Below are 27079 nucleotides of genomic sequence, written 5' to 3'. Positions count from 1 at the left end.
AATAATTTTTTTTCAAAAGTTTTAGCAGAAAAAACACAGTTAAAGAAAATACTGCCCATTTGCAGCACTGAGCCATCTTAAAAATACAGAAATTTCTAATTGGCTTTACTTTATGATGTAAGCAGAAGGAAACACTTATTACCCAGGTCTGTGAAGTCTAAGCAGTCTAAATGTGACATCATATAAATGATACTTCAGATAGAAAGAGGTGACTAAAAACCAACAGGCACATGTGGGAAACACATTTAAAAGCTCTTTATGGGCTGTTATCTATATTTCCTTTTTTTATTTTGTTTTACAAGGCTATGGTTTTGTTTTGTTTTGTTTTGTTTTTTCACAGAAACGTCTTACATTAGGGATTCCTTTGATCATTACAAGCAGTCTCAATCCGATCCCAGAACCAATGGACTCTAGAGTATGAGATAGTGGTCATTTCTGTAAGGCCAACCAGGGCTACCAGCCACTCTGTAATTCTCACTTCTGAAACTGAACTGGACCATGACACCAGGGCTCCCACCATTACTGGGGGCCACTGCTGAGCCAGGCCAAGCTATTTGATTCTTTTTTCCCTATAATCACTGACATGTCACAACAGAGCACTGTAACTACAAAATCTCCCCAAGCTTTCTAAGAAGAACCATATTTTTCTTTTAGTCCTTCTATTTAAAGACTGCTGCTGCTGCTAAGTTGCTTCAGTCGTGTCCAACTCTGTGTGACCCTATGGACGGCAGCCCACCAGGCTCCCCCGTCCCTGGGATTCTCCAGGCAAGAACACTGGAGTGGGTTGCCATTGCCTTCTCCAGGGTCTTTTTAAATGAGTCAGTTCTTTGCATCAGGGGGCCAAAGTATCGGAGTTTCAGCTTCAACATCAGTCTTTCCAATGAATATTCAGGATTGATTTCCTTTAGGATGGACTGGTTGGATCTCCCTGCAGTCCGAGGGACTCTCAAGAGTCTTCTCCAACATCACAGTTCAAAAGTATCAATTCTTCAGTGCTCAGCTTTCTTTATAGTCCAACTCTCACATCCATACATGACTACTGGAAAAACCATAGCCTTGACTAGATGGACCTCTGTTGGAAAAGTAATGTCTCTGCTTTTTAATATGCTGTCTAGGTTGGTCATAAGTTTTCTTCCAAGGAGCAAGTATCTTTTAATTTCATGGCTGCAGTCACCATCTGCAGTAATTTTGGAGACCAAGAAAATAAAGTCTGTCACTGTTTCCATTGTTTCCCCATCTATTTGCCATGAAGGAATGGGCCCAGAAGCCATGATCTTAGTTTTCTGAATGTTGAGTTTTAAGCCAACTTTTTCACTGTCCTCTTTCACTTTCATCAAGAGGCTTTTGAGTTCCTCTTCACTTTCTGCCATAAGGGTGGTGTTATCTTCATATCTGAGGTTACTGATATTTCTCCTGGCAATCTTGATTCCAGCTTGTGCTTCTTCCAGCCCAGAGTTTTTCATGATACACTCTGCATAGAAGTTAAATAAGCAGGGTGACAATATACAGACTTGATGTACTCCTTTCCCAATTTGGAACCAGTCTGTTGTTCCACGTCTAGTTCTAACTGTTGCCTCTTGACCTGCATACAGATTTCTCAGGAGGCAGGTCAGGTGGTCTGGTATTCCCATCTCCTGAAGAATTTTCCAGTTTGTTGTGATCCACACAGTCAAAGGCTTTGGTGTAGTCAATAAAGCAGAAGTAGATGTTTTTCTGGAACTCTCTTGCTTTTTCAGTGATCCAACAGATGTTGGCAATTTGATCTCTGGTTCCTCTGCCTTTTCTAAATCCAGCTTGAACATCTGGAAGTTCACGGTTCACGTACCGTTGAGGCCTGGCTTGGAGAATTTTGAGCATTACAAGGGAAGATTAAGTGAACCTAACACTAGAGCCAGATCACATAGGGGAGTCCAGAGAAGCACACTGAACCATACATCCTCTATCCTAAAAAAAGGGACCTGACGATCCCAGGTCTTGAATTTCTACCATGACCCACATCTCAACTCCAAAGCTTCTAGCTCATGCTGTGTGTGTGTGTGGCGGGGTGCTCACAAAATGACTCTGGATATAAGTCTTTTAGACAGCATCCTCAATCCATTCTTCCCCATGTGTTAAAAGAGAAAACGAGACCATTTTTGAAAAAAGAAAACCCAACACTACACCTATATACTCTGGAAAAGTAAGACACTTTAGGAGTAAAAATATTTCAGTCACCTCTAACTATAAAGGAACTCAAACCTCTCTTTTGGCAGGCTTCAATCTGGGAAAGATGAAGGGAGATTGGTTACATCAGAAAATCTAAGATGTACTTGTTTAGAATTACGCCTTTATACCCTGTGAAAGAAGCCTTGACGATATGATCTGGAAGATAATGATCTCTTATCAACTTAAGTAAGTGTATCACTAGAGGTAAGGAAATATATGAAGGGAACTTTTCTTTCCAGATTTAAGTACGACTTTAATCTGTCTAGGTGCCCAGACAAATAGACACTGAAGAAATAAAACAGTTAAGAGTGTTTTTAAAGTACCACCTTAAAAATCACAAAGGGTAAACCTTAGACAAGAGAACACTACTACTACTAAACACTACTACTAAATTGATCAGGCGGTTACACAAAACAATAATTCATTCAGAATGAGCCTCGTGAGAAAACCCAAAAGATAACTGCAGAGTCAGAACTGATGAGTGAGGCACTAGCTCACCAGGATAAAACAAGGAGAGTGAAGGATTGAGATTTATTAATCCGAACATACAGATAATGTTTCCATGCCCTTTTGCCACCAGCCACGATATGATGGCAGGTGGAAGAGTTTTAATGAATCTGTAAAGCCCATCAAAAAGACTGTCAGAAAGCATTTCTCAAGCAGAGTTTGAAATGTCTTATTTCTCCAAGTCAAGTCCTGAGAGCTGGAGAACCATTTAGGATCTATCAAGTTAAACCTTCATAGGAGGAGGAAGAATCATTACACAGCAGTGTCATTCTTCAGTGTGAAACATTTCCTCCATCCAACCATCACGCAGCTGTCATAAACAATAAGATCTTAAATTTCCTGCAGCAATCAAGGAAAACAATTTGATCCGCCAAAAATAAAAAAAGACCAACAACTGCTGATGTGTAGAGTACACTTACCAGAGTGCAGACCATGTGTTAGGTTATTTACTTGTGTTCTCTTCTTTAGCTTCCACACAACCCAAGATATAAGATGCTATCATTATCTCTATGTTTCCAATAAGGGAACTGAGGCTAAGGATGGTTAACTCATTCGAAGTAAAGGGGCTATGGCCAGCTTTCTAGTTTGGTCTTAACCACTATACTATATTATTGACTTGCTAAACAAGAGAATGCTATTGTGTTTTGCAGATTTGTTGATGTTTTTAAAGAATTAACTATAACTAGAGCAATACTTGGGTGTTAATTTTAAAATAACATTTTTTCAGGGAAAAGTTTCAGTAGGCTAGGAGAAGAAAATTTAAAGATTAATACAGAGGTTGACTTTTAAAAGTTCAGTAACTGCCACTCTGCTGAGTTGTGTATGTGTGTGTATACACACATACATATAACCATATATATCTCTAGGCAACTTAAGAAGGAAGGCTGGCTGGTAAGACACATTCTTTTTAATTATCTTTCTTGCCAAGCCTTGCAGCCTGTGGGATCTTGAGTCTGAACCCTGCCTCCGCAGTGAAGTGCAGTCTTAACCACTGCACCACCAAGTAAATTCCAAGACAAATTCTTTTAGTATAAGCATAATGTGACTTAATTTCCATTACAAAAGTGGAAATGTGCGCTTAAAGTCCTATGCTGAGAAAAAGAGGTGACAGCAATCTTGAAAGCTTTTTGGATATTGCAATGTACCAATGACCCAGTCCTCTCCAGTATTCTTGCCTGGAGAGTTCCATGGACAGAGTAGCCTGGCGGGCGGGGTTGCAAAAAGTCCGATACAACTGAGCAACTAACAATATCCCTACCCAGTAGCTCCTTGATTTCAGTATCACTTTCTGAGTAGACCACTCTTTTCCTAGCTTACTCTGGGCAATTTGAGTTTCTTTTATGCCTGATGATTTCTGGATTGTTATCAGTGCAGTTGCCAGAATCCTGTGCATCCCCTTCAGTTTGTCACACAGAGCTGGGCTGTAATATTATATTTCACCAGTAGGTGTCAGGACCTGAAACACTATATGCTGTTGCTCCTGCTAAGTTGCTTCAGTCGTGTCCGACTCTGTGCGACCCCATAGACGGCAGCCCACCAGGCTCCCCCGTCCCTGGGATTCTCCAGGCAAGAACACTGGAGTGGGTTGCCATTCCCTTTTCCAACGAATGAAAGTGAAAAGTGAAAGTGAAGTCGCTCAGTTGTGTCCGACCCTCAGCGACCCCATGGACTGCAGCCTTCCAGGCTCCTCCGTCCGTGGGATTTTCCAGGCAAGAGTACCGGAGTGGGGTGCCATTGCCTTCTCCGAAACACTATATATTTCTACTCAAATGTATTAAATTGAGACTTCAGGTTATAAAAACAAGTGATTCTAGCTGCAATCAACTTGAAAATTTAGAATTTTCTACCCTGAATTTACCTTCAAGGTAGAATATTCCACGTTGAATTACCAATGCTGGCATGAAATCTAAGGTTAATTTAAAATATGAATACATAATATTTTATAAACGTATATAACACTGTTTATATCAGTGAGAATATACTCACTTCCCCCCAACCTGTATTTACTTTTTAAATTTAAAGCTTACACTATTATCAAATAATTGCTTTAAATAACAAGTATTTTTGGATAGAGAAATTGCACGTAGCTATAATAGGGAGTCACTTTACACACACACAAAAAATAACAACTTACCACTACTGCCACAATCTGCACAAGAGAGAAGTTCTTCTGGTTTCTTTTCACGATTTGATTCCTTTGTCCCCAGACAGAAGCTACATATTGGAATGGGATCGGCACGGGGCTATGAAAAAATTAAAATGAAAAAACACTTAGCTTTCCACTTCAAAATTAAAAACAAAGTATTAAAAGCGTCTTACATATTTCTTTACCAAAGAAAGAATAGGGTATTCATATCAATATTTTCTGATAATTAAAAAAACCCTCAAATTATTTGATAGTGAAGTACTGCCTGAATAATACATTTAAGTGTAATGCATAAGACTCAGAAATAATTTTTATTAAGCCAATGAAATTTAAAACCTTTATATATATTATGTATTACCTTCCTGAAATGAACATTAAGAATTCATTTGAAGTCTCAAATCGTTTCCATAATCTATATGCCTACAATAAATTGATTCATCTATTCAGTATTACAGTCTATGAATATCATCTAGTCAGACCAGATTGCTTAAATTTCATCAAGTGTTTTAGTACAGGTTACTATTATCCATCAATTAAACATATGACATAAAATACTGGCATGTTAAAAGGTGACATAATAACAGCCTTAGAACTAAAGAAGGGGTTTTCCATGGTGATTCAGTGATTAGGACTCTGCATTTCCACTGCAGGGGGCATGGGTTGGATCCCTGGTCTGGGAACTAATATTTTGCATGCTCCGTGGCATGGCCAAAAAAATGTTAAGAACTTTAAAATTCTGTAGGATCGTTTAAGATGATCAAAAGACCATTAACAAGGCTTTTCTGACACCAACGTCTTCAAAAGTAAACCACACCATGCCACACAAAATGGATAAACTCTCAATCTCTGACATTCCCCTTCAATAAAAGAAACAAAACATTTGTCTAATCCCTAGCACCCCTTTAACTCTCACAAAGGAAACTGCTTTTAACAATGTATAAATCTGCATACATTTTAGTGCCTTCATTGTTATTTATGACTACCAGCAACGCTAGTGTTCCCATCCATACGAAGAGCTGACTGTGCCTACAGGTCTGGTCACATTATTTTGCACAGCCAAACGGTATGAGAACTAAAATTTTACTGCATATTCCAAGCGTCACACGTTGTCTGCTAGCCATCAGAATGTAACTCTAACGCATTTATATTTGAATCTCGTGAATCAAAAATTTAAGGCAAGAAAGCTTAGTATAATCACAAATTTTTTTTATTTAAATGTAAATTAAAAACAAGATTTTGCTAGGCCTAACTTTCCAAATATACATCAGTGTAGAATAAACCTCATTTGTTCAGCCACTCTATTCCAAAAGCCTGATGCACATAGGCACTCAAAATGTTTTTTGCTAACTATATAAAAATATATGTGAATAAATGAAAGAAATATATGCTAGTTTAAAAAACCTTATTCTAAAATAATATTTCAAATAGTAACAGTGATTCCAACAAACATCTTGGTTCAATGTGGCATGTCATCAAAAACCAGAAATCATCTCATGACCAAGCATTTGCAAACTGTTCAATACGACTGTTAATTTCATCTTACAATATAAACTTTCATTATCTTGCCCTTATTTTCAGTTTAATTTGTTCTTTTAATATGCACAGGCTTTACTTTCTGAGGTAACTATGCAAATATATTTTTGTAGCCCCAGTTCAAAAGCAGAGAATAAAACTCTGTTCTAGAAAAACCAAAAAAGACAAGCTACAACAAATTGGTCACTGACTCCTGCCACCATTTTTTAAATGCCAGATAATCAGCACTGCATAATTATGGATCCACAGTTATTACTTGCAAATGCTCAACTGCAGTACCTTGGGAACACTTTTGTTCCTTTAAATAGCAATTAAAAGAACAATCTGGTTTTCAAGTGACAACATTCCCCTGATAGATTCCAGCTAAAACCCAGTCCTTGTACTAATGGGATTCCTACTTTCATTTGATATAACAATGCTCGAGCCATTGCTGCCATCCTTGCAGTGATAAATAATTTACAAAATGTCACATATCATTCATGCAATGAAACAAATCCAAATCTGCAATCCTATTTTTCTTTTCCAGATGAATTTTTCACTGTAAGAAGACATGGCCATCAGCCAGCATTCATGTTCATTTTCGTCTTTAACTAAAGGTAACACAAAGGACAAAGGTTGCTAGTAGTTCATGGCCAGAAAGACCGATGGTTCACACTCTGCTCAATAATAGAAAGCACAGATGATATCACTTCACGCCACATTCAAGCAAGCCCCACCATGCTGATGTATGCTCACAACCATTCATTTTAGGGATAACTATCTCACAATACTCTATAAAACCACTGCATTATACAGAAATGTCTGCTCTGCTGAATTATTGATAATTCAAAGCACTTTTTGCTAACCTCAGTATAGCCGAGTCTAATTAACTTTAAAAAATTGTCACTTGTATGAAATGAAACTTTTACAGTAAGGCATGTAAATTGGGTCATGGGATTATTATGATTCACTATTCTCAATCCGACTACATATAAACTGTTTCAAAAAATAATCCCTGGTAATAGATTAAAATGGATTGCAATCAGAAACAGGTCTGAATAAATGGCAGCTCAATTCCACTACAGACAAATCATGTTTAAGAGGTCTGAAAATGGAACCAAACATCTTCCAGTTCTGAATTCCTTTCTTTGAAATTTCAAAAAGGCATCTTACCTGTTGATCATATTTTCTTATCAACATGCATGAATATTTCAATCTCATCGGAAGAGCAAACACTCATGGAGAGGTATAAACTCTGCAAGCTGCTGGGGACCATTTCTTCCTCACTTCCCACATGATGGTCCTGGGGCAGCTGCTAGGCCAGAGGCCACTCATACACTAGCTCATTTAATCACTTTAACAATCCTGCCAGGAATGTATATTATTATGCCCATCATAGGAAAGAACTTGAGGCTCTAAGGAGTGAGGTAACTCTCCTAAAGTCACACGGGTTCAAGTGTGGAGCTGGGATTCAGACACAAATCTGCCTTCAGTAAAGCCCATTTTCTCCCCTTTATTACCTCCCCTCCTTGTCTCTCCTCTATCAAGAAAAACAAATGTTTAAAAATTATTTTTTCCATTGACGGTAATAATTCTCATGTGCTCATAATCTCTGCCATCCAATTTCTCCCATGACCAAATAGCATGCTTTTAAAATTATTTAAAAAGCAACGTTTAATATGCTACAGATTATTTATTATGGGGAAACAGAAAACCTGGGAAAATGGTACATTTACAATGGAAAAATATGGTAGACACCCCCTTAATCAAGCAATCAAACCTAGCAGCCATTATGGGACAAACTGACATCCGGTGCCTTCCAAGCGTGGCGCTGAAGGACTCAGCACTGCTTGTGCAGTATTCTTGCTGGGAACATTTAGTCTGACTCATCATAAGGAGATCATCAGGCAAATCCAAAGTCAGGGACATGATGTAAAACAACTAGCCTGGGACACTTCAAAAAATGTCAATGTCAGGTAAGACCCCAAAAAAGGGCAGAACCAATTTAGGCAACTAAAGTGTCAGGAAAATGAAATATATAATTTGTGATCTTCACTTGGTTTTCAAAATTTTCAAAAATAGCCATGACCATAAAGAACATTATTTGGATTAGTAGGGTAATATGCTAATAGACAATACACAAACCAGACTCTGACTGATTATACAGGAGCTGTTCTTAGGAGTTATGTGCTGAAATATTTTGGAGTAAAGTGTCATGATGTCTACCACTTGAGCTCAAAAGATGCAGGGGAAAAACCCTATGTGTATTAGTGTGTTTGTGTGCAGAGAGGGAGAGAGCTAATGCGGCAAATGTTAATGGTTGGTGAATCTTCATAAAGGTAGGAGGGTGTCCATGACATGATTCTTTCAATTTTTTCAATTATCCATTCAATGTTTACAGTTTTCCAAGCAAAAGGCTAGGAAGGCACTTATTTAAAAAAAAAAAAAAAAAAAAAGACCTAAAATGAGTTATTATATAGTTGGATTACAGCATTTATAAAATAAAATAACTCAATCCAATTACTGCTTCATAGGAAATGCAGAGGACAGAGGAAGGTATCAGTCTACATAGCAGAGGGATGCGAGTACCAAAACTCTTGAGGACAAATGACCCAGTTTCTTCAACAAATAAATTAAAAGGGAGACAGAATGAGTGAGAGAGGAAGAGACAGAGAAACAGATTTGAAAGAAGAAACAATAGACTAACAGAAATTTAAAAGGCTTATCAGCCAATTATAATGTATAGTCCTTATCTTGATCATGAATCAAATATATTGTAAAACAAAATGCAATGGCCTATTGAAGGAACTGGGGCTAGTTCGCTGGGAAGAGGCTGTTGGGAGGGGACAGTGCGTGTGATCTTTCTGGGGGAGGGGTTAGGTTTGTTCTCCATGCTTCCCATGCCCCAACCCTCCAGCAACAAAATGATTTTTTTTCCTTGCTTCTTTATTTTTCACATTGTGGTAAAATATATATATATATATAAAAATACATATAACATACAATTTATCATCTTAACCATTTTAAAGTATACAGTTCAGTGGCATTAAGTATGTTGTACCACCAACATACTGATCTCTAGGACTTTTCCATTTTCCCAAGCTGACACTCTGTTCCCATTAAATACTAACTCCCTATTCTCCTCTGCTGCTGCTAAGTCACTTCAGTCGTGTCCGACTCTGGGTGACCCCATAGACGGCAGCCCACCAGGTTCCCCCGTCCCTGGGATTCTCCAGGCAAGAACACTGGAGTGGGTTGCCATTTCCTTCTCCGATGCATGAAAGTGAAAAGTGAAAGTGAAGTCGCTCAGTCGTGTCCGACCCTCAGCGACCCCATGGACTGCAGCCTACCAGGCTCCTCTGTCCATGGGATTTTCCAGGCAGGAATACTGGAGTGGGGTGCCATTGCCTTTCTCCTCTAGCCCCAGGCAAATGCCGTTCTGCTTTCTGTCTCCATGAGTTTGAGTAATCTAAGGACCTCATATAAATGGAACCATACGGTCTTCATAATCAGAAGAGGCCATGAGAGGCTGGGTGGACTCTATCAGGATGTCAAGGACACCAGGGTGAAAAAAGGAGTCTCCCACAAGTTGGGATCTGGGACCTTTTCAAAGATCCTTTCCAGATCAAATAGTTAAATGGTTCCGTAGCTAGATAATTTCAAAGGCCCTTCCCAGCTGAGCTCTAATTTTTTTATTGATTCTATTATACTTTAAAAGACATTTTAAGAGTCTTCAGGAACCCTCAATATAAAAATAAAATAGTATTTTCTGAGGAAACATTTTTAAATTCAAGACAACTCATTTTAGGTAAGTTTTATATTTGTTTATGGTTACTTTTATTTCTGCCCTGAAGGGGGAAAAAAAAAAAAGATGCTTGCTAGTCTTGTTAGTCAAAGTAACTGTCAAAAAAAAAAAGGTCATGCACAGATGGAGGCAAAAGCACCCAGGCTTACCTCCTCGTTCTGACAATGACACCGAAGGGGGTTTTGTCTCCACAGTCACCATTCACAGTGATCAGGGACATAGTCCTCTCTTTCCATAATCCCTTATGGATTCTTCTCCTGGAGTCATCTACAAAATTTCTTGAATCTACTTCTAAAACAGGGCTTCCCTGGTAGTTCAGCTGGCAAAGAATTCTCCTGCAATTCAGGAGACCTGGGTTCGATCCCTGGGTTGGGAAGATGCCCTGGAGAAGGGAACGGCAACCAACTCCAGTATTCTGGCATGGAGAATTCCATGGACGATTCCACAGGGTGGCAGAGTCGGACACAACCGAGCGACTTTCACTTTCACTTATAAAACATCATTTTAGTAATGCCAAGTGCTGGAAACAATTCTGCACTTCTCATTCATATATTCACACTTGTATCATGAAAAGACCTGAATTTATTTTCTGTTCTCTGAGTCTCAGCTTCCCCCATTTTAAAAAGAGCACAATAGAGTCCATGTTGTCTTGATCCAGGATTGCTAAAGTTCCCATGTGAGTGAGTGTGTGAAGTACTTTGTAGGCTACAAAGTTCTGTTCAAACATTGTTACAATTATTGCAAAATTCACTCAGGCTATAAAAACAAACAGGGTAAACAAACAACTTCAAGTCCTTAATAAACATCAGTGCAAATAATTTGATCTGGAGTCTAGAATTACTCTATAAAAGGTGGATGTTGGGAGGCTCTGAGCCCCATGATAAGTATTCATCTTAAAGGGTTTTCTGGGTTTTGTTTTTAATGAGTTAATCAGAGAGTACAGGAACAGGGTAGAAATCGCCTCAACTGAGAGTGAAGAGGCCTGGAGCTGATTTAATAAAAGGAAAGCTCAGAGGGAAAGGAAAGAAAAAGACATCAAAGGAAGAAAAGCACAAACAAACATAAAATCTTAAACAAATAATACCATGAAGGCAAACAAAGATGAATATAAATCTTGTGCACCCCAGTATCAAATGGTTCATCTTTGGAGAAAGTTCTCTACACTTCAGCTCAGACAACTCAATTCAAAATTTCACAACAAGCCGTATAAAAGGGCTGTTTTAAGGCTGCTGTATTTATCTCTTTAATTTGTACCCTCTTATCGTTTCACGCTGAAATCTGAAGTCAAGGTACTGCTTTCCTGTTTCCTGGTTTTCTCAAGTGTCTCACTTGTGCCGAACACGAACCCTGTGAAACAGGCCTGGTGACTCCTGTCTGTCTCTGTGTCACAGGTGAGTTAAATGCTCCCTCTGGTTACAAAGCTATTAAGACATGGCGTCTTGCTGACTCTAAGCTCTTCGCTCTTTCTGCTTCCCATGGCTGGTCCTTCATTTCCTTTGGAGGTGGATTTAGGTACCACCTTATCAGAAGGGCTGTCCCTGACAACTCTCTCCAAAGGGCGCTCCAGCAGCGCCTCTGGATCCTCCGTGCTTTGCTTTATTTTTCTGCCCAGTGTACATCACTATCTGACATATGCTGGATCGTCTGTCTGTTTCGTTTCACTTAGTAAACATTAAAAGAGCAGAGATTTGTTGCTATTGCTCCAGCCTCAAAATACATTTATGGAATAAATGAAAGAACAAACGAAAAGACTGCTTTTTGGTTCAGACTGACTTCTCTGATTTAACAGGCCCTATGTACTGACTACTGTTCTTTATTTTAATGTATATTTTTAATGACTTTAATATGAAGCAACGACTGGTGGCAAAGTGAGTGCCATAAGGTCTAATCTGACTGCTTTTTTTCTATTCTGATCTTCTACAGTGACTGATACTTATGTTTGGACATAATACTTCCGTGGGTCTAATCTGACAAGAGAGAAAATTTTAAAAATCAGCTGGGAGGAAAACTGCCTCATCACTCCCACAAATATTAACTATTGGGGCTCACTCACTATAGATTGTATGCAAGATAGATCTGGGGCCACACTCAGGTGCTACTACCTAACACACAAAAAAGAAGTCAAGAAAGATGAATACACCGTGGTCAGAGTAACAGAATTATAAAAAAGCATTAATCTGTTCAATCTATTTAAAAAAAGTATTTTACAAGCCTTGGTGTTTTATTATTGGTAATGAATTACTTCCCACAAAACGTACAAGTGACAGCACTGGGACAACGGAGGATGACATTGTTCATGTTTTTGGGTAACATACTTCCTCTTTTTTTATTTTTTGGCTGCTTCAGCACTCTACTTGCCGCTTATCTAATAAAGAACTAGACTTCATTTCTCACCACTTAACACACTTACTCAACTGATATCTGTCTGAACAGATCAAGCCCACTCCTAATGAGGATACAGATCATGCACATTCAGGATTTTTTCCTTTATAGTGATCGGCTTAAGTCGTGGTCTTGGGAAACAGCATATTTCAGAGTATAACTCTGACAGTTTTTCCGTGATCATTGAAATCATCTTATTTTTTAAGAGTGTTATTTTGTCCCCCTCAGTGGTCAGTGCAGCCACCCCTCTGCAAGAAGAAGGTTTGGTGACCACGCACCCTCAGAGTGGCACCGGGGCTACTGCAGATCCTTGGGGCACAACAGAGCTCTGTTCACATGTCCAGCGCCATCTTCTCTACGCTCACATAACCTTTTGCTTTATTCTAAGGCCATTCTTGCATTTCCGTCATGAATCTTAACCTGAGCAGATGCCTAAATAATTTCTTTCGGAAGATAATTGGAGATATACTTATTACAAGACTTTTCATAGGCAACAGTTTTTCCCATAATTTTCCTCTGGCCATAGAGGTTTTATTATATCACCTCCCTTGCTCATTATGCTTCTCTGTGGGTGATTGGTTCTGTGAGGGAGCACTACATCATCCTCACTGGCTCTGGATTGAGTTTCTGTATTACTCAGGGCAAAAGGATTTATTATGGCTAATGTATGGAGATCTTGAATGTGACTGCTGTATTTCACCTGCTTGTCACAGTCAAGGGAGTTCTCTGTATTTTAAGAGTGACAACAAGCAAATTAAATCTAATAAAATAAAAATATTTAAAAGCATCCCTACACATATCCATAAATACATCACCTCTTTTTTCACTTAAGGAATAACGTAGAAACAGAAACATCAATGACCACATACCATGAAATTTCCACAATCAAAGGCAGAGTCATAAGTATAAAATAATAAAAAGCTTAGCCACAGAGGAATAAAAAGAGGAGAGAGGGGAAGACTTTCTAAGAATATCAGTCACAATAGCTATCAATTGTGTGGAGGTAACTGAAATGCTCACACCATATCCTGCAGTCTAGAACTTGTTCTAATTAGGCAGGTGTGCCATTTATAAGAGTGCTGATTAAGGAAAGTGATTCTATTGGAAGGAAACAAATCTGATCCTGAACACAGCATTTAACAATAGCATCTCATTTGTTCTTTTTTTCCCCCCCTAGCCAGGGGTGGGCTTGCCTGGAGAATCCTAGGGACGGGGGAGCCTGGTGGGCTGCCGTCTCTGGGGTTGCACAGAGTCGGACACGACTGAAGCGACTTAGCAGCAGCAGCCGGGGTGGGAGTGGGTGGGGGGTGTAATGAGGCCTACAAATGGGGGAGGGGTAGGATAAAGAAACAACTGCCTTTCCCAGGGTTTTTAATTTCTTATCTGGACAGGGACTTGGTTTTTAAGATTTCATCTGAACGTCCCTCCTACACCTCTACCATTAAAAACTGCAGATACTCCATTTATCTTCTCAAGAGGGATCAAAGTCTGACTCAACACAGCTGGAAATTCAACACATGGTTATAGGAAGTCAGCTTAGGATTTACAAACTACTATTTTCAGTGAGTATGTCACAATATTAGCAATATAATATAAACCCTACCCTAGATTTTGAAAAATGGAATTTTAAAATCAATTCATAGTCAAGTGTCACAAATCTTTCAGATTTCTTTTCTTTCCTTTCTTTTTTTTTTTTTTCTGGAGCAGTTTTAAGTTCACAGCAAAATTCAGAGGAAGGTACAGAAATTTCCCATATATCCCCTTGCCCCCACATATGCATAGTGTCCCCCATTATCAGCATCCCCCACCAGGCTCATACATTTGTTACAACTGATGACCCTACATTCACGCATTATTAGCACCCAGAGCCCACAGTTTACATAAGGGTTCTTTCTTGGTGCTGTACATTCTATGGAGTTGGACAAATTTAAGATGACATGTATCTACCCTTATATTAATAGTATCTGTAGAGTATTTTTCACTGCCTAAAAAAAATCCTCCTGTTCTGCCTATTCATCTTTCCCACCCTCCTCTAATCCTGTTAACCACTAATCTTTTCTTTACTATATCACATAGTTGGAATCATAGGATTGGTTTCCTCAGTTGCCCCAAGGAACCCATTTTAATCTGGTGCCTACATCCAAGGCCACCTAGGCATGATGTGAAGGTAAACATTCTCATTACCAGTTTCACCAACAGAAACCTGCATCATCTGCTCAGAAATATAGGCAACAGAAAGTGAAAGTGAAGTCGCTCAGTCGTGTCCGACTCTCTGCGACCCCACGGACTGTAGCCTAACAGGCTCCTCTGTCCATGGGATTTTCCAGGCAATAGTACTGGAGTGGATTGCCATTTCCTTCTCCAGGGCATCTTCCCAACCCAGGGATTGAACCCGAGTCTCCCACATTGTAGACAGACGCTTTACCATCTGAGCCACCAGGGAAGTCCTAATATAGGCAACTGAACTGACTGTAATCAGGTACAAACAGGGAAGCAGAGTAAAAAGATGAGGCACAGGTAGATGGATATTAACATGGTAGCTGGTCACCTTCTCAATAATATTATCATACCACCAACTCCAACAATGTTCTGCCTCCACAAAGATTTATGTGGCAGCTGAAATGCTATGCTCTATTCAACATGTTTTCATTTCTCTTTGGAGTTACATGTTTTCATGTCTTTTTAGGAGTTAAACTGCTGGGTAAAATGGTAAGTATATGTTTACCTTTATAAGAAACTGTCAAGAGTGGTTTCTGAAGTGAATTGCCCCATTTTACACTCCTGGTTGCACTTTGGTTTTGCCAGTCTTTTTAATTTTAACCATTTTAGAGAGTGTGTAAGAGTATCTCATTGTGGTTTTAATTTGCATAAACCTGATGGCTTGTGCTCAATGGCCATTCACACATCTTCCTTTGTACAATTTCTATCAGACTGTCTACCTGTCATCATGGTCTACTGCAATATATTGCCAAACCTTCTCCCAATTAAAAACCTGTTGCCCCAGCTATTGAAATGCTACCAGCAGGCAGCTGTCAGCTGTCACTCCCTTCAGGGACTGCTTCAGTTGCAGAGTCACGTCACCAAAGGATACCCTCCTTCCTGCAGTGGCCCACATCCAAGAACTACACAAAAAGTCAGCCATGGCTGTTATTGAGCTGCATCGCTGCTCAATCCTCTCCTCTGCCCAATGCTGCTTCACTGCAATTCCTCCCACAAGCATAGGTATTACTAAAGGCTTCCCTTAATAAATATCCTACCATAAAACTTTATCTCAGTGTCTGATTCCTAAGGAACACACCCTATAACATCTGTTTTTAAAATGGGTTGTTTGTCTCATTACTGAGTTGCAAGATATATGTTCTAGATACAACTCCTTTATATAAAGGGCTTCCCTGGTGGCTCAGATGGTAATGAATCTGCCAGCAATGCAGGAGACTGGGTTTGATCCTTGGGTGGGGAAGATCCCCTGGAGAAGGAAAGAGCAACCCACTCCAGTACTCTTGCTGGAGAATTCCATGGATAGAAGAGCCTGAGCCTAGCGGGCTACAGTCCAAGGGGTCACAAAGAGCTGGACACAACTGAAGGGGCTAACGCTTACTTATATATAAAAAATACATGTACTTTGAATATTTTCTCTAATTCTGTGGCTTATCTCTTCATTTTCCTAACAATTTTTTTTTTTTTTTGAGAAACAGCAGTTTTTCATTTTTATGAGGTCCTATTTACCATTTTTTCTACTTTTCATGTCCACTCTAAAAAATCTTTGCCTAATCCAAAGTTACAAAGCCTTTATCATATATTTTCATCTAGTTGCATGGCATTCATTTATAAATTACGTCTATGATACATTTTTACTTAATTTCTGTGTATGGAGTGAAGTAAGGGTCAAGATTCACTTTTTTCCATATGTATATCCAGCGATTCCAGGATAATTTGTAGAGATTTTCTTCTTCCCATTGAATTAGTCCTTCAACTTTGGTCTTCTTTTTCAAAATTTGTTTTGGTTATTCTAAGTTCCTTGTATCACCATTTCAGTTTTTCAACCAACTTGTCAAATTCTAGAACAAAGCTTGCTTTATCGTGATTGTGTTGACTAGGTAGACTAGTTTGGGGAGTGCTGACTCTGTAACATTACTGAGTCCTCCAATCCATGAGCAGGTATATTTCTCCACTTATTTAGGTCTTCTTTCCTTTCTTTCAATAATGGTTATACTTTACAGGGTGCATATTTTGCTAAATTCATCCCTATATACTTTCATATGGTTTGATGCTATTATAAATGGTACTTCAATTTCTGAATGTTCACTGCTACCAAAGAGAAATAAAATTGTGTTACCTCCTACTTTCTGAAAGAATTAATCTAACATTTGTATTGTTAAATATTTTATAGGCTTCACCATTAAAGTTGTCTGTTGTCTGACATCTACAGAGTTTCCTTTGTGCCACAGTTTTAAGTTTTGATTTCAGTTTCTTCAACAGATAGAGAGCTATTCAGAGTTGCCGTTTTGTCTGAATGTATCAGCTGTGGTGATGTGGGCATTCAAGGAATTTTCTCATGTAATCTAAGCTGCCCAATTTATTGGCATAAAATTGCTCATAATGTTCCGTTATTATTCTTTTTACATCTTCAAGTGATATCCTCTCTTCCATTCCTGCTACCAATAATTTGTTTTCCCTTTATTTTTTGATTGTTCTACCTAGAGGTTTCTGAATTGTATTGATGTTTTCAAAGAATCAGCTTTTGATCTCCCCTATTTACTTTCAATGTTCTTTATATGCAGGAAGATGTTGATTCTTATGCAGAAACCTGATTTGTTATTATCACTATCATTTTTATTCTAATACAACATATAGAGTCATGCGGTTATTCAGAGTGCCAGTCCCTTTTCCTTGGGATGTAGAGCAGAGAGCCCATTCTACTCTGAGAGGCAGGGGGGAGGGAGGAGGTAACAGCTAATGCTTTGGCAGAAGAGGAATCCTATCAATAACTGCTCTCTATTCAGGGGTTCTTAAACAGGTGTGAACATTGGGATCACCTATGTAGTTTTAAAAAAAAATGTACATGCCTAAGCCACACACATGGATTTTGATTAAATAGGCAACTCAGACATTTTGATTTTTTAAAAACTTCAAAGAGATTCTGTTGATACCCCAGGTCGAGAATCATAGCTCTGAATGATTAGGACATCAGGCAGTTTATGCTAGGAAGAGTCTGAGAAGTACAAGAGTATACACAGAACTGAGAGGCTACTAAGAATTCACTGGCTACTCTTAATTCCTGTGTGTCTGAGGGAAGATGACTGAGTTTATGGACATGAAGATGCTTTAAAAGTGAAGTAAAAAAAATTGTAAGTGTTGAATGGCTTCAGTTTCTTCAATACAAGGGCCATTTTGTCGATTTAAAGTTGTGTGTGTGTGTGTGTATTTTTTAAATTTAAACAGTAGAAAGACATATCGAATGGGAAATAAGTCTCCATCCTACATTTAATCTCTGGACACTCAAATCCCCTTTCACAAGGTAAAGTGAGATACCTTCATCTTACAAAAATTAAAAGTTGAGGTACATGAAACCCGTTTCATTCCAATAGATATAGAGGTTATTATTCTTTTGCTTCCACAAAAATGTACATATGTGCATTTGCGTGTGCAAATATACCTGTGGAATAAACGCCTAGATGTGACACTGCTGGGTCACAGAATGCAGGCATTTTTAACAGCATAAAGTTGTGCCACTCTATCACTCCTACCTAACACTTTAGCAACATTTTTCCTTGACAATAGTTGAAAACCATACCATATTTTAACTTAAATTTGTTCTTCAAATTAACTTTAAACAATAGATTGAAAGGTCATATTTTAAGTAAAAAAACTAGCAATTTCTTTTACTCCCTAGTATGTGATAATACAGAGCTGTTCCTCCACAACCATCCATGATTCATAGTTAATTAAAGACCAATGTTCTTATATATCTTCACAACATTTACACAGAGGAAACAAACCAGAGGGAGACGTACTGGCCAAAGGACAGTAAGGACAACACGTGGAACTCTACTCTCCTACCCACTGGTCTTTTAGGATCGGCACAGTAAGAACACCGTCTTCACATTAAAAAGGTAAATGAAGCATGATTATAAGATGACTGCACTGTGTATGTATATATTTAAGAAAATAAGGGATGCATACTAATTTTTGAGACCATGAGTTAAAAGGAGACTTTGCCAAGTAAGTTTGACAGATCACTGGAACTTACAGAGCCAAAGAAATTTGCTACCAGCCCATAAAATTTCAGTGCTTCTTTCCATGGTCCATGTCACAACAAAAAACAATCTAAAATCAGTGAGCACAGACTCAACTACGGAAGTACAGTATCAGTACTGGCAGGCATGGTTTTTCTTCCTCCCTTCTTCCCTTCTTTCTAATGAACAGCCTGTCTGTTTTGAGGGCCTGGCTCACGTGATGCTGCTTGGTGGTGCACTGCTGGTAGTCATCTCTAAGTCATTCAGATGATTTTGAGAATGTTGGGGAGAGGCTGGGAAATGATGGAGATAAATACTTTCCAATCTTTAATAGACAGTCTTCCTAGGTAGTGCAGCGGTAAAGAATCTGCCTGCCAATGCTGGAGACTCAAGAGACGCAGGTTTGACCTCAGGGTTGGGAAGATCCCCTGGAGCAGGAAATGGCAACCCACTCCAGTATTCTTGCCTGGAAAATTTCATGGACAGAGGAGTCTGGCAGGCTACAGTTCATGGGGTCGCAAAGAGTCAGACACAACTGAGCACGCACGCATAAAACACCTGGAGATCTTGTTAAAATGCAGGTTCTGATTCATTAATTCTGGAGTGGGGTCAGAGTCTAAATTTCAAAGAAGCTCTCCTGCGACACTAAGCTGCTGATCTGTGGTCCACACCTTTGAGCAATAAGAATATAGATACTTTTAAAGAGTAACCCCCACGTTAGTCATATTCAACTTTGGGATATGTTTTACCATTTCAATATGAGGATTCACTGAAGAGCAGAACCCTGGAGTTAATGCCCTGCCAGAGGAACTATTTTATTAGGCATAGTAACACAGTCTTTGGCGTGGTAGCAGTTGTAGCAGCAGGAGCAGGAATAACAGTAATTAGCAGCAGCAAGCATTTGAAAAGCACTAATAACAGATATTCAGGTAAGCGCTTAATCAATCATTAAAATACCAGAAGGTAGGCACTATTATCTCTACACTACAGATCAGAAAACAGAAGTTAACTTTCCCTACAGTTGGGCTCCAGGATCACTGCAGTCTCCAGTTATCAAGTTCACCATCACTGTGTTCTTAGTAATGAATGTCATCATTTCTCAAGCTGACACATGGGAAAGGGCAATTGTTTAAAGGCCTTATTTTCTAGCTCCTGTAAAGTCCAGCTTAGATAAACAAACAGATCATTGTAACTGATCAGCCTGGGTCAAGGTCAGGAAGAATTTAAAACTGATTTGACACTACAGACAATCTACCCTTAGATAATCAAGACTGGCTGTGAGTTCAGAGGCCAAAGAGACGATAATGTTGTTGTTTTAAATCTTCTGGCTTCATTTGCTAACTAAGGTGTGACAGAGTGGAACAGCTTGCTTTTGAAGTTATCCAAAGACTAACACTGGTTACAATATGAATTCCAGCATATTTGGCTTCGAAGCTACATTTTACGCTTTTTAAAAAGAGATCAAGCTAAATATACAGTTCTCAGTCAAAAAAGCTCTGTAGAGTAACCCGATCTGAGCAGGGGCACTTTAACTCACTGCCAAATAAAAAAGCATGATCGCCTTATTCCACACACAAATACCGTTCTAGGATAGGCCAATTAATCATGAATATAACTTTTCAGACATTACATAATTTCACATAGACTTGCTCCTAATGCCTGCCAAGGAAAACAGCAATTTGTATCACCAGGAATAAATCTACATTTGAAAAGAAATGAAAGTTACAAATATTAAACTGTGTAACTCTGGTCGCCTCTTTCATGCTACCCTTCCTTATAAGTTCTCAATTATTTTATTTTATAAAACTGGCATTAAAAGACAACCTAAAATGATGTAAGCTTTAAAATTACATAAATGAAAATAGAGAAATTCAAGTAATTTTTACATCTACAAGAGTAGCAACCTCGAAGATATGATAAATATTAATAGCACTATGCAAAGTCATGTGCCCACTGCATACTTCTGGGTCCTTCAATATTATACAAAAAAACACTGGTATATTAAATCATTTACTATTAGTTTTAAGAAATTTAAGTTTCATATCTAAAATGATTTCTATTTTCTAAACAAATGTTTCACTGATACATCTCTGGTAAATTAGGAATAAATGACTAATCTGACAGCAATCCAACAATATCTACATTCAATATTTTCAAATATAAACAATCAACATAAGCCTGGTAATTATTCTATTTGGAAAATATACCCATCAGCCCAGGATTAGTTTCAATATGTTTATAAAATTCATTAACAGAATATTACAAGTAGGAAAACTAGGAAAACAAAAGCAATTAATTATCCTCATGCTAAATGATTGCTGTACCGAAGATGCATCAGACTTTAAAGGGATATGTGTAATCTCATGACAGGCTTATCTGAAGCATTTCCTTCCACAGTCATTTTTAAAAAGAATGCTCTCCTTCACACTATTCTTTTTTAAAAAAACTAATTTCTCTTTCATTTACTTAAGGTTGGGGTGGACTAGCTTTTGAAACTTCCCTAAGAAAAATCAGTTGCCTTAATCATTATCACTCAAAAGCAAACAAGTGCCTACACATGCATGTGGGACTCTGTTGCGTATGGAACTCTGGTGCTTTTAAACAAAGACCAAACCACTAACGCCTTCAGGAGGTGTGCAGAAACAAATGCTGTAGTGCACTTCCCCACCTCTATTGAAACCCTTGCCTCACCAGCCAAGATTTTGTTCAACTTAATGTGTTTCGTATTTTATAATACGTAATTTTCATTTTCTAAAAGAGAAATGATATTCTGAATGTTTTTCTAAACTATGTAACTATGCAAGTGAATGCAGATGTGTGCACACATATGCATATATGTATATACACATATATATACATACTGTGTAGATATACAGATATATTAATAGGGTGTGTTCTTCATTCTCTTCCCCTGTTAAAAAAAATAAAAGCTAATATTTATTGCATGCAAACCTGCCAGATACTGTGTGAGGTATTTACATTATTTCAACAAACTCAGCGAGGTGTTCTTATGGTTCCAAACTTATTAAGGAGGAAACTGCAGCCCAGAAAGGTTAAATAATGGACCCCAAGGAGTCCACAGCTGCAAGCGGCAGAGCTCAGATTCCGTGTTAGGAGGCCGACCTCAGAGCCTGCCTTCTTCTCCCGAGTGAGTCTCTAAATTAGGAACAGTAACTAGAGCAGGATGGGATACACACATAAGTCAAGGGCAAGGGTCATTCTGGAAGTGGGAAGCAAGAGGTAAGTTTATAACAGGGATGGATATTAGAGGAAGAAGCCACTCAAGGTCTTTTATTGTCAGAGGAGATGAAGAGGAGACCATTGGCAATTCTCTACTTAATTCAAAATGACTTTTACAGAAGATTGGCTTTCAGGAGTTATTTAGAACTGAAGGAAAAAGGACAGTTTGTTGAGGAGACAATCTAAGAAAATGATCGTGCTTGGGAGACTGTTCAGAAGACTAGTAATGAGTTCACAGAGAAGGTGCTACCTAGAGGAACTGAAACGAATGGAGAGAGAAGGCTAGGGACCTGAGCAGCAGATGAGGGAAATGAGATAATCCAGAGCTTGCTCGAGACTGGCTTTGATGCATGGGGCAAACAGCCAGAGGAGATGCAAAAGGAAATGAGAAGCCCCTGTAAAGATTTAAGGAAGGGGCTGGCGTGGTCAGGAAATTCACCCGGCGGGAGGTAACAGTCCATTCTAGGAACTTGGAGGAGAAGGCCAGGAGAGAATGACAGGCCTAGAAGCTCCTGAGTTCAGTGGATTTCATGATGATTTCATAAAGACGGGTGTTATTCTGGACAAGTCTGTATGTTGAGGAAGGAAAGTCAGCCAGAAATTGCTCTCTAAATTTAATAAAGTTTTCAGAAAAAAACTGCCAAGGCAGAAAACTTCCCAGTGATTCTGCCAGTACAGCTAATTGCTTAGCAATTACTGGCTATGAGCATCACAGAAACTGTAGACATTTTTAAACCCTTACGCTATGAGGAACTATGTCTCAAAGCCCTTGAAATTTTCATTAGTATTTGGGTGTCCTCTGAGCAAATTCTCTACCCATGTCACCAGAAAAAAAAAAGATAATTTCCCAGAGAAAATTGTTATGCTGTCTCCTCCATTAAGCCAGAGTTATCCTCAGCTAAGATGTACATATGAATAATTTATACTCACCTGGAATGGTTAACATATGAGCGTACTGTTCCAAAGATACAGCTGGTTTCTTTAACAGCCCAGATCATAGACATTCCTCACAGTCCTTCTCATTTAGTTAAAGGATAAAATACAAACATTTATGGGAGAAAAACAACTTTAGTAGCTTATTGATTTAGCTCTAGGAGTATTTTCACAACTGAGTCCTTTTTAACAGCATACAACCAGGGGCATATGTCTAATCAATACTGAACATCTACCTTGCAGTTGGGGCTCATGAATTAATCAGAATCTACTCCAACTCAAACCGCCAGACAAAAACAGCAGTGACCTCCATCTCTTTGAACACCCAAACAATGTTATCATTTACTATCATGACAACAAACTTGAACCCTAACCACAAGCACCAAAACTAGTGTCTCTACTCATGAGTTATTTATTTGTAGGGTATCTCTTTTTCCAGAGAATTAATAGCAGGAATTCAGGTTGTCCCATGAAACACTTCCTATATGTATTTGCCGCCACATCATGTAATACTACAAACCAAAAGCTGAGAAAGCACCTGATAAACCCCACACCACGCAGCAAAATTAGGGAGTGTGGGGAATCTGCATCTCTCAGTTGGATTTAATGATCTATTGTTAGGCCAAGAAACCTGTTTCCCTGATCAGCATGTGAAACAATAGAGGATAAAATGGTGTGTAAGCAGAAAGTCTCCCCTTGTAAGCTGCAAATTACCTAAAGGTTTTATTTCTAATTATGGTCATATAATTGCAGACACTTTAAGGAGAAGAGCCTGTTTGTTCTCCCTGGTGTGAGCAACTCTGATCCAGGCTCTCCTGAAGCCAGCAGCCAAGTGGCAGTGGCACAGGTCCAGGAGTCCTGGAGAAGGACAGATGGACAGCTATCCTAAAAAAGAGCTCCTGATGTCACCCAGCAATGAGACGTGAGAGCCTGATAACGCTCCCATCCTCACTCAGGTGTTACGTGTATAAAGTGAAAGGGCTCACAACATTAAGTAGATATTTTTTCACTGGGTAGTGGACAGCACCATGCTTGATCTCCCATTCTCTCATTTTCTGACCAGGCCTTCCCAAGGCCTTCCTTCTTAGCATAAATTGGCTTCCCCTAAGAATTAGTTCTCCATTTGGTTTGGTTAAGAAAATAATCATATTTCATTAAATTCTCAAAACTTGTTACAGAAGATTTCTGAAAGCCTGTTGACACGCACTGTAGTAAAGAAATTGAAGGCCTAGAATCTGGAATGGACTCCCTGCGTTTGAGCCCCAGCTCTCCCGTTTTCTGGTTGTGTGAACGTAGCCAAGAATTTGACTCCTCCTTTAGGTTCTACATCTGTAAAATGGGAATAACAAAAGTTGCATGAATTAACGAGACCACATATATAAAGTACTACAGCATGTAGTGACTGCTTGGAAGACACTGAGTTGCTGTTGTATTTGGTATAGGCATTTTGGCCACTCAACATTTTTTCAGCACCTGCTTCTTATTTCAGTTGTACAAGAGCACAGAGTCTCTATCCACTGTGCCATAGAAAATTCAAAGAAGGAGAACATATGACCTGTGCTTTTGGAAGGTTTACAAATTACAGGGAAAAAAGCATACACGCACGATTCAAGAACATGGTTCAGACAACATAATCCCACAGACACATGTGTTTCTTGCTTTCTTCAACAGTATGTTCTGTGGAAGGTTGGCAAGTCACATTCTAAAAGGCCACTTCCTCCACCGCCTTTAAAGGAAAGGTATGGTGAACACTTTAAAATCAAACATCTCAACAACTGTCACATCAATTATTTCTCAATAAAACTGCAGAGAGGATGTCCAGGGGAAGAACTGTCCTATTTTATTGGTTCATATGGCTAAAGAAATATTTGAGCACTTAGTATATATACAGAATACTGTATTTGATACCAAAATTCAAAGTGTTCAAAGTTTTATCTCACTGAAGCTATATAGATAATATACAAATTATCAACAAAAGCATAAAAGTTGGGTAGAGTCAATCCACAGGGCTTCTACAGGGGGCTGAATTTTGATGCAAAATTTCAAATGGGGGGTGGGAGATAGACACAAATAGTAGAGGCTAATGGCAGCAGACTTGGGTGGAAAGGAGAGAGGTGGCAGCTGTAATGATGAAAATACACAAGGATTCATGCAGGAATGAATGACAGGAAAAAAAAAGAATGTCCTTTAGATGGAGATCCAATTTGGCAAGAGCCTCAAATTAAAAAGAAACAAAGCTCTCCCTCACTGACCACCACATCACAGCCTCCCCAGTCCAGAGCTCTTGATTTCCCCACAAAATGCTCAACACCAGTGGCTAATAAGCTATTTTCTAGGACACCCATGCCCTTCTGCTTCCACCTGTTGAGGTCTGTGCTTAATTGTGTTTGTTTTCAAATTTGTTTATGTCAGTTATGCCTGTTACTATAATTAAGCACCTTAATTAAACAGTTATCCAATACCCAATAAACTAGCTATACAAAGAGAGCTGTAGTCTCTATGGACACTTTGTTGAATGTTTTTAGACAGATCTGACTAATAGTGAAAAAAATTATTACAAGACTTAGAGGAAATTACAACGAGAAGAACTCTGCATTCTAATTACTTCACAAGTGCATCTAGGGAAACTGAGACTGAAACTTGTGGAGAAAAAAGATGGGAAACTCTAACCTATCCCCAAAGACAAGACTGGGAGCTCCACAAAACAAATGGCAAGTATATATACGATACATACTTTATTGTAAGTTAAAATATTAATAAAATGTTGCCACATATATACTGATACAGTTTTTTGTTTCCTACTTTTAACTACCTTTTTGGGTTAATTGGTCAATTCTTATCACATCAAATAAGAAAGCTTCTACTATAATGAAGTCAAGTGGACCACACAATCACACTTGAATTAAAGTTATCAAAAAACTGCACCTGCAAATAGATGGGAAAAATCCTATTCAAATACATAAGTTTTTGTATCTATACTCACTATATCGCATCTGTGTGAGTCAAAAGAACAGGTAAATGAAGTACTGCTGCTACTACTGCTAAGTTGCTTCAGTCGTGTCCGACTCTGTGCAACCCCATAGACGGCAGCCCACCAGGCTCCCCCGTCCCTGGGATTCCCCAAATGAAGTACAAATATCGTTAAATATTTTGCCTACAAAACTTCAATCTGAATATTGAATTTAAATATATATTTGCATTTGTAAATCTGACCTTAATACATTTTAACTTTATTTAATGTAAAATACTTTATTTCTAATACAAAAGAAGTCTAAATAGATATTAAGTATTCTCAAAGTACCTTAAAGTAATCTAGTAAGGATAAATGCTGCAAGGATCATCAGTCTCTGCAAAGCAATCATTTTTCAAATAATATAATGTGCTATTGACTGATGTTAAGATCTAAATAATATAAAGAATGGTAGATACCTCCTGCTTGCACTCATTTTCTTCTTCAGTGGGTTAAAATACAGGTAAGAACCAGCCTAGGATTATTAAAAAGAATTATTTAATTTACTGTGAATTATTTTGAATACACAATTACCACCAATAGATCTGAAACTAGCAGGCCAGGAGGAGCCACATATACTTCCCCATTAATTACTCAGAGCATATTAATCATGATTGCAAAGAATTTGCCCAACTGATAGCTCCTTGGTTTTTTCTGACATGACCATTTCACAGATAATTAGACCATAAAACCACTAAATAGGGATTGTGTCTTGGACTACGTCCTGTACACAATGATGAATACACTGGTGGCGCTCAGTCAATGTATGACTAATGATAACACTGCCATTCGTTTATTTTTCAAATACTTTATGTTCACTGAAAAATATTTATCACAGGATTTCACTGTATGCAAGAGCATCTGTAACACAGGGTAGAAACGGAATGTTTTCAAAACAGAGCGCCTGGAAACATTAGCCAGAACTCAGGCGGCCAGTATTTTGGGATTTTTTTTTGGCAGGCGCATAAAACAGATCAGACATTCTGGTTGAAAACTAAATCCCCCAGCAATAGACAGAAGAAACCAATTTCATTCAAGATAAATGATCTTTTTTCAAATTCCATTAAGAGGAAGAATCTCTGTTTGGGAGAGATAGGCATAAA

The 27079-nt window shown here is 38.5% G+C and overlaps 1 protein-coding gene across 6 annotated transcripts in view; it reads right to left on the bottom strand.

The window, feature by feature from the left end:
- KAT6B (lysine acetyltransferase 6B) overlaps positions 1–27079 on the bottom strand; it is a 182089-nt gene that overhangs the window by 60517 nt on the left and 94493 nt on the right. For all 6 annotated transcript variants that reach the window (XM_024986873.2, XM_005226509.5, XM_002698885.7 and 3 more), the window contains one exon: positions 4847–4955. In XM_024986873.2, the coding sequence (XP_024842641.1) occupies positions 4847–4955 (109 nt within the window). The remainder of the gene's footprint in view (positions 1–4846; positions 4956–27079) is intronic.

This window comes from Bos taurus, chromosome 28 (assembly GCF_002263795.3).
Source record: "Bos taurus isolate L1 Dominette 01449 registration number 42190680 breed Hereford chromosome 28, ARS-UCD2.0, whole genome shotgun sequence".
NCBI classification, from domain to species: domain Eukaryota; kingdom Metazoa; phylum Chordata; class Mammalia; order Artiodactyla; family Bovidae; genus Bos; species Bos taurus.
The sequence above is the reverse complement of the archived record's forward strand: the minus strand, read 5'-3'. Positions and strand labels throughout refer to the sequence as shown.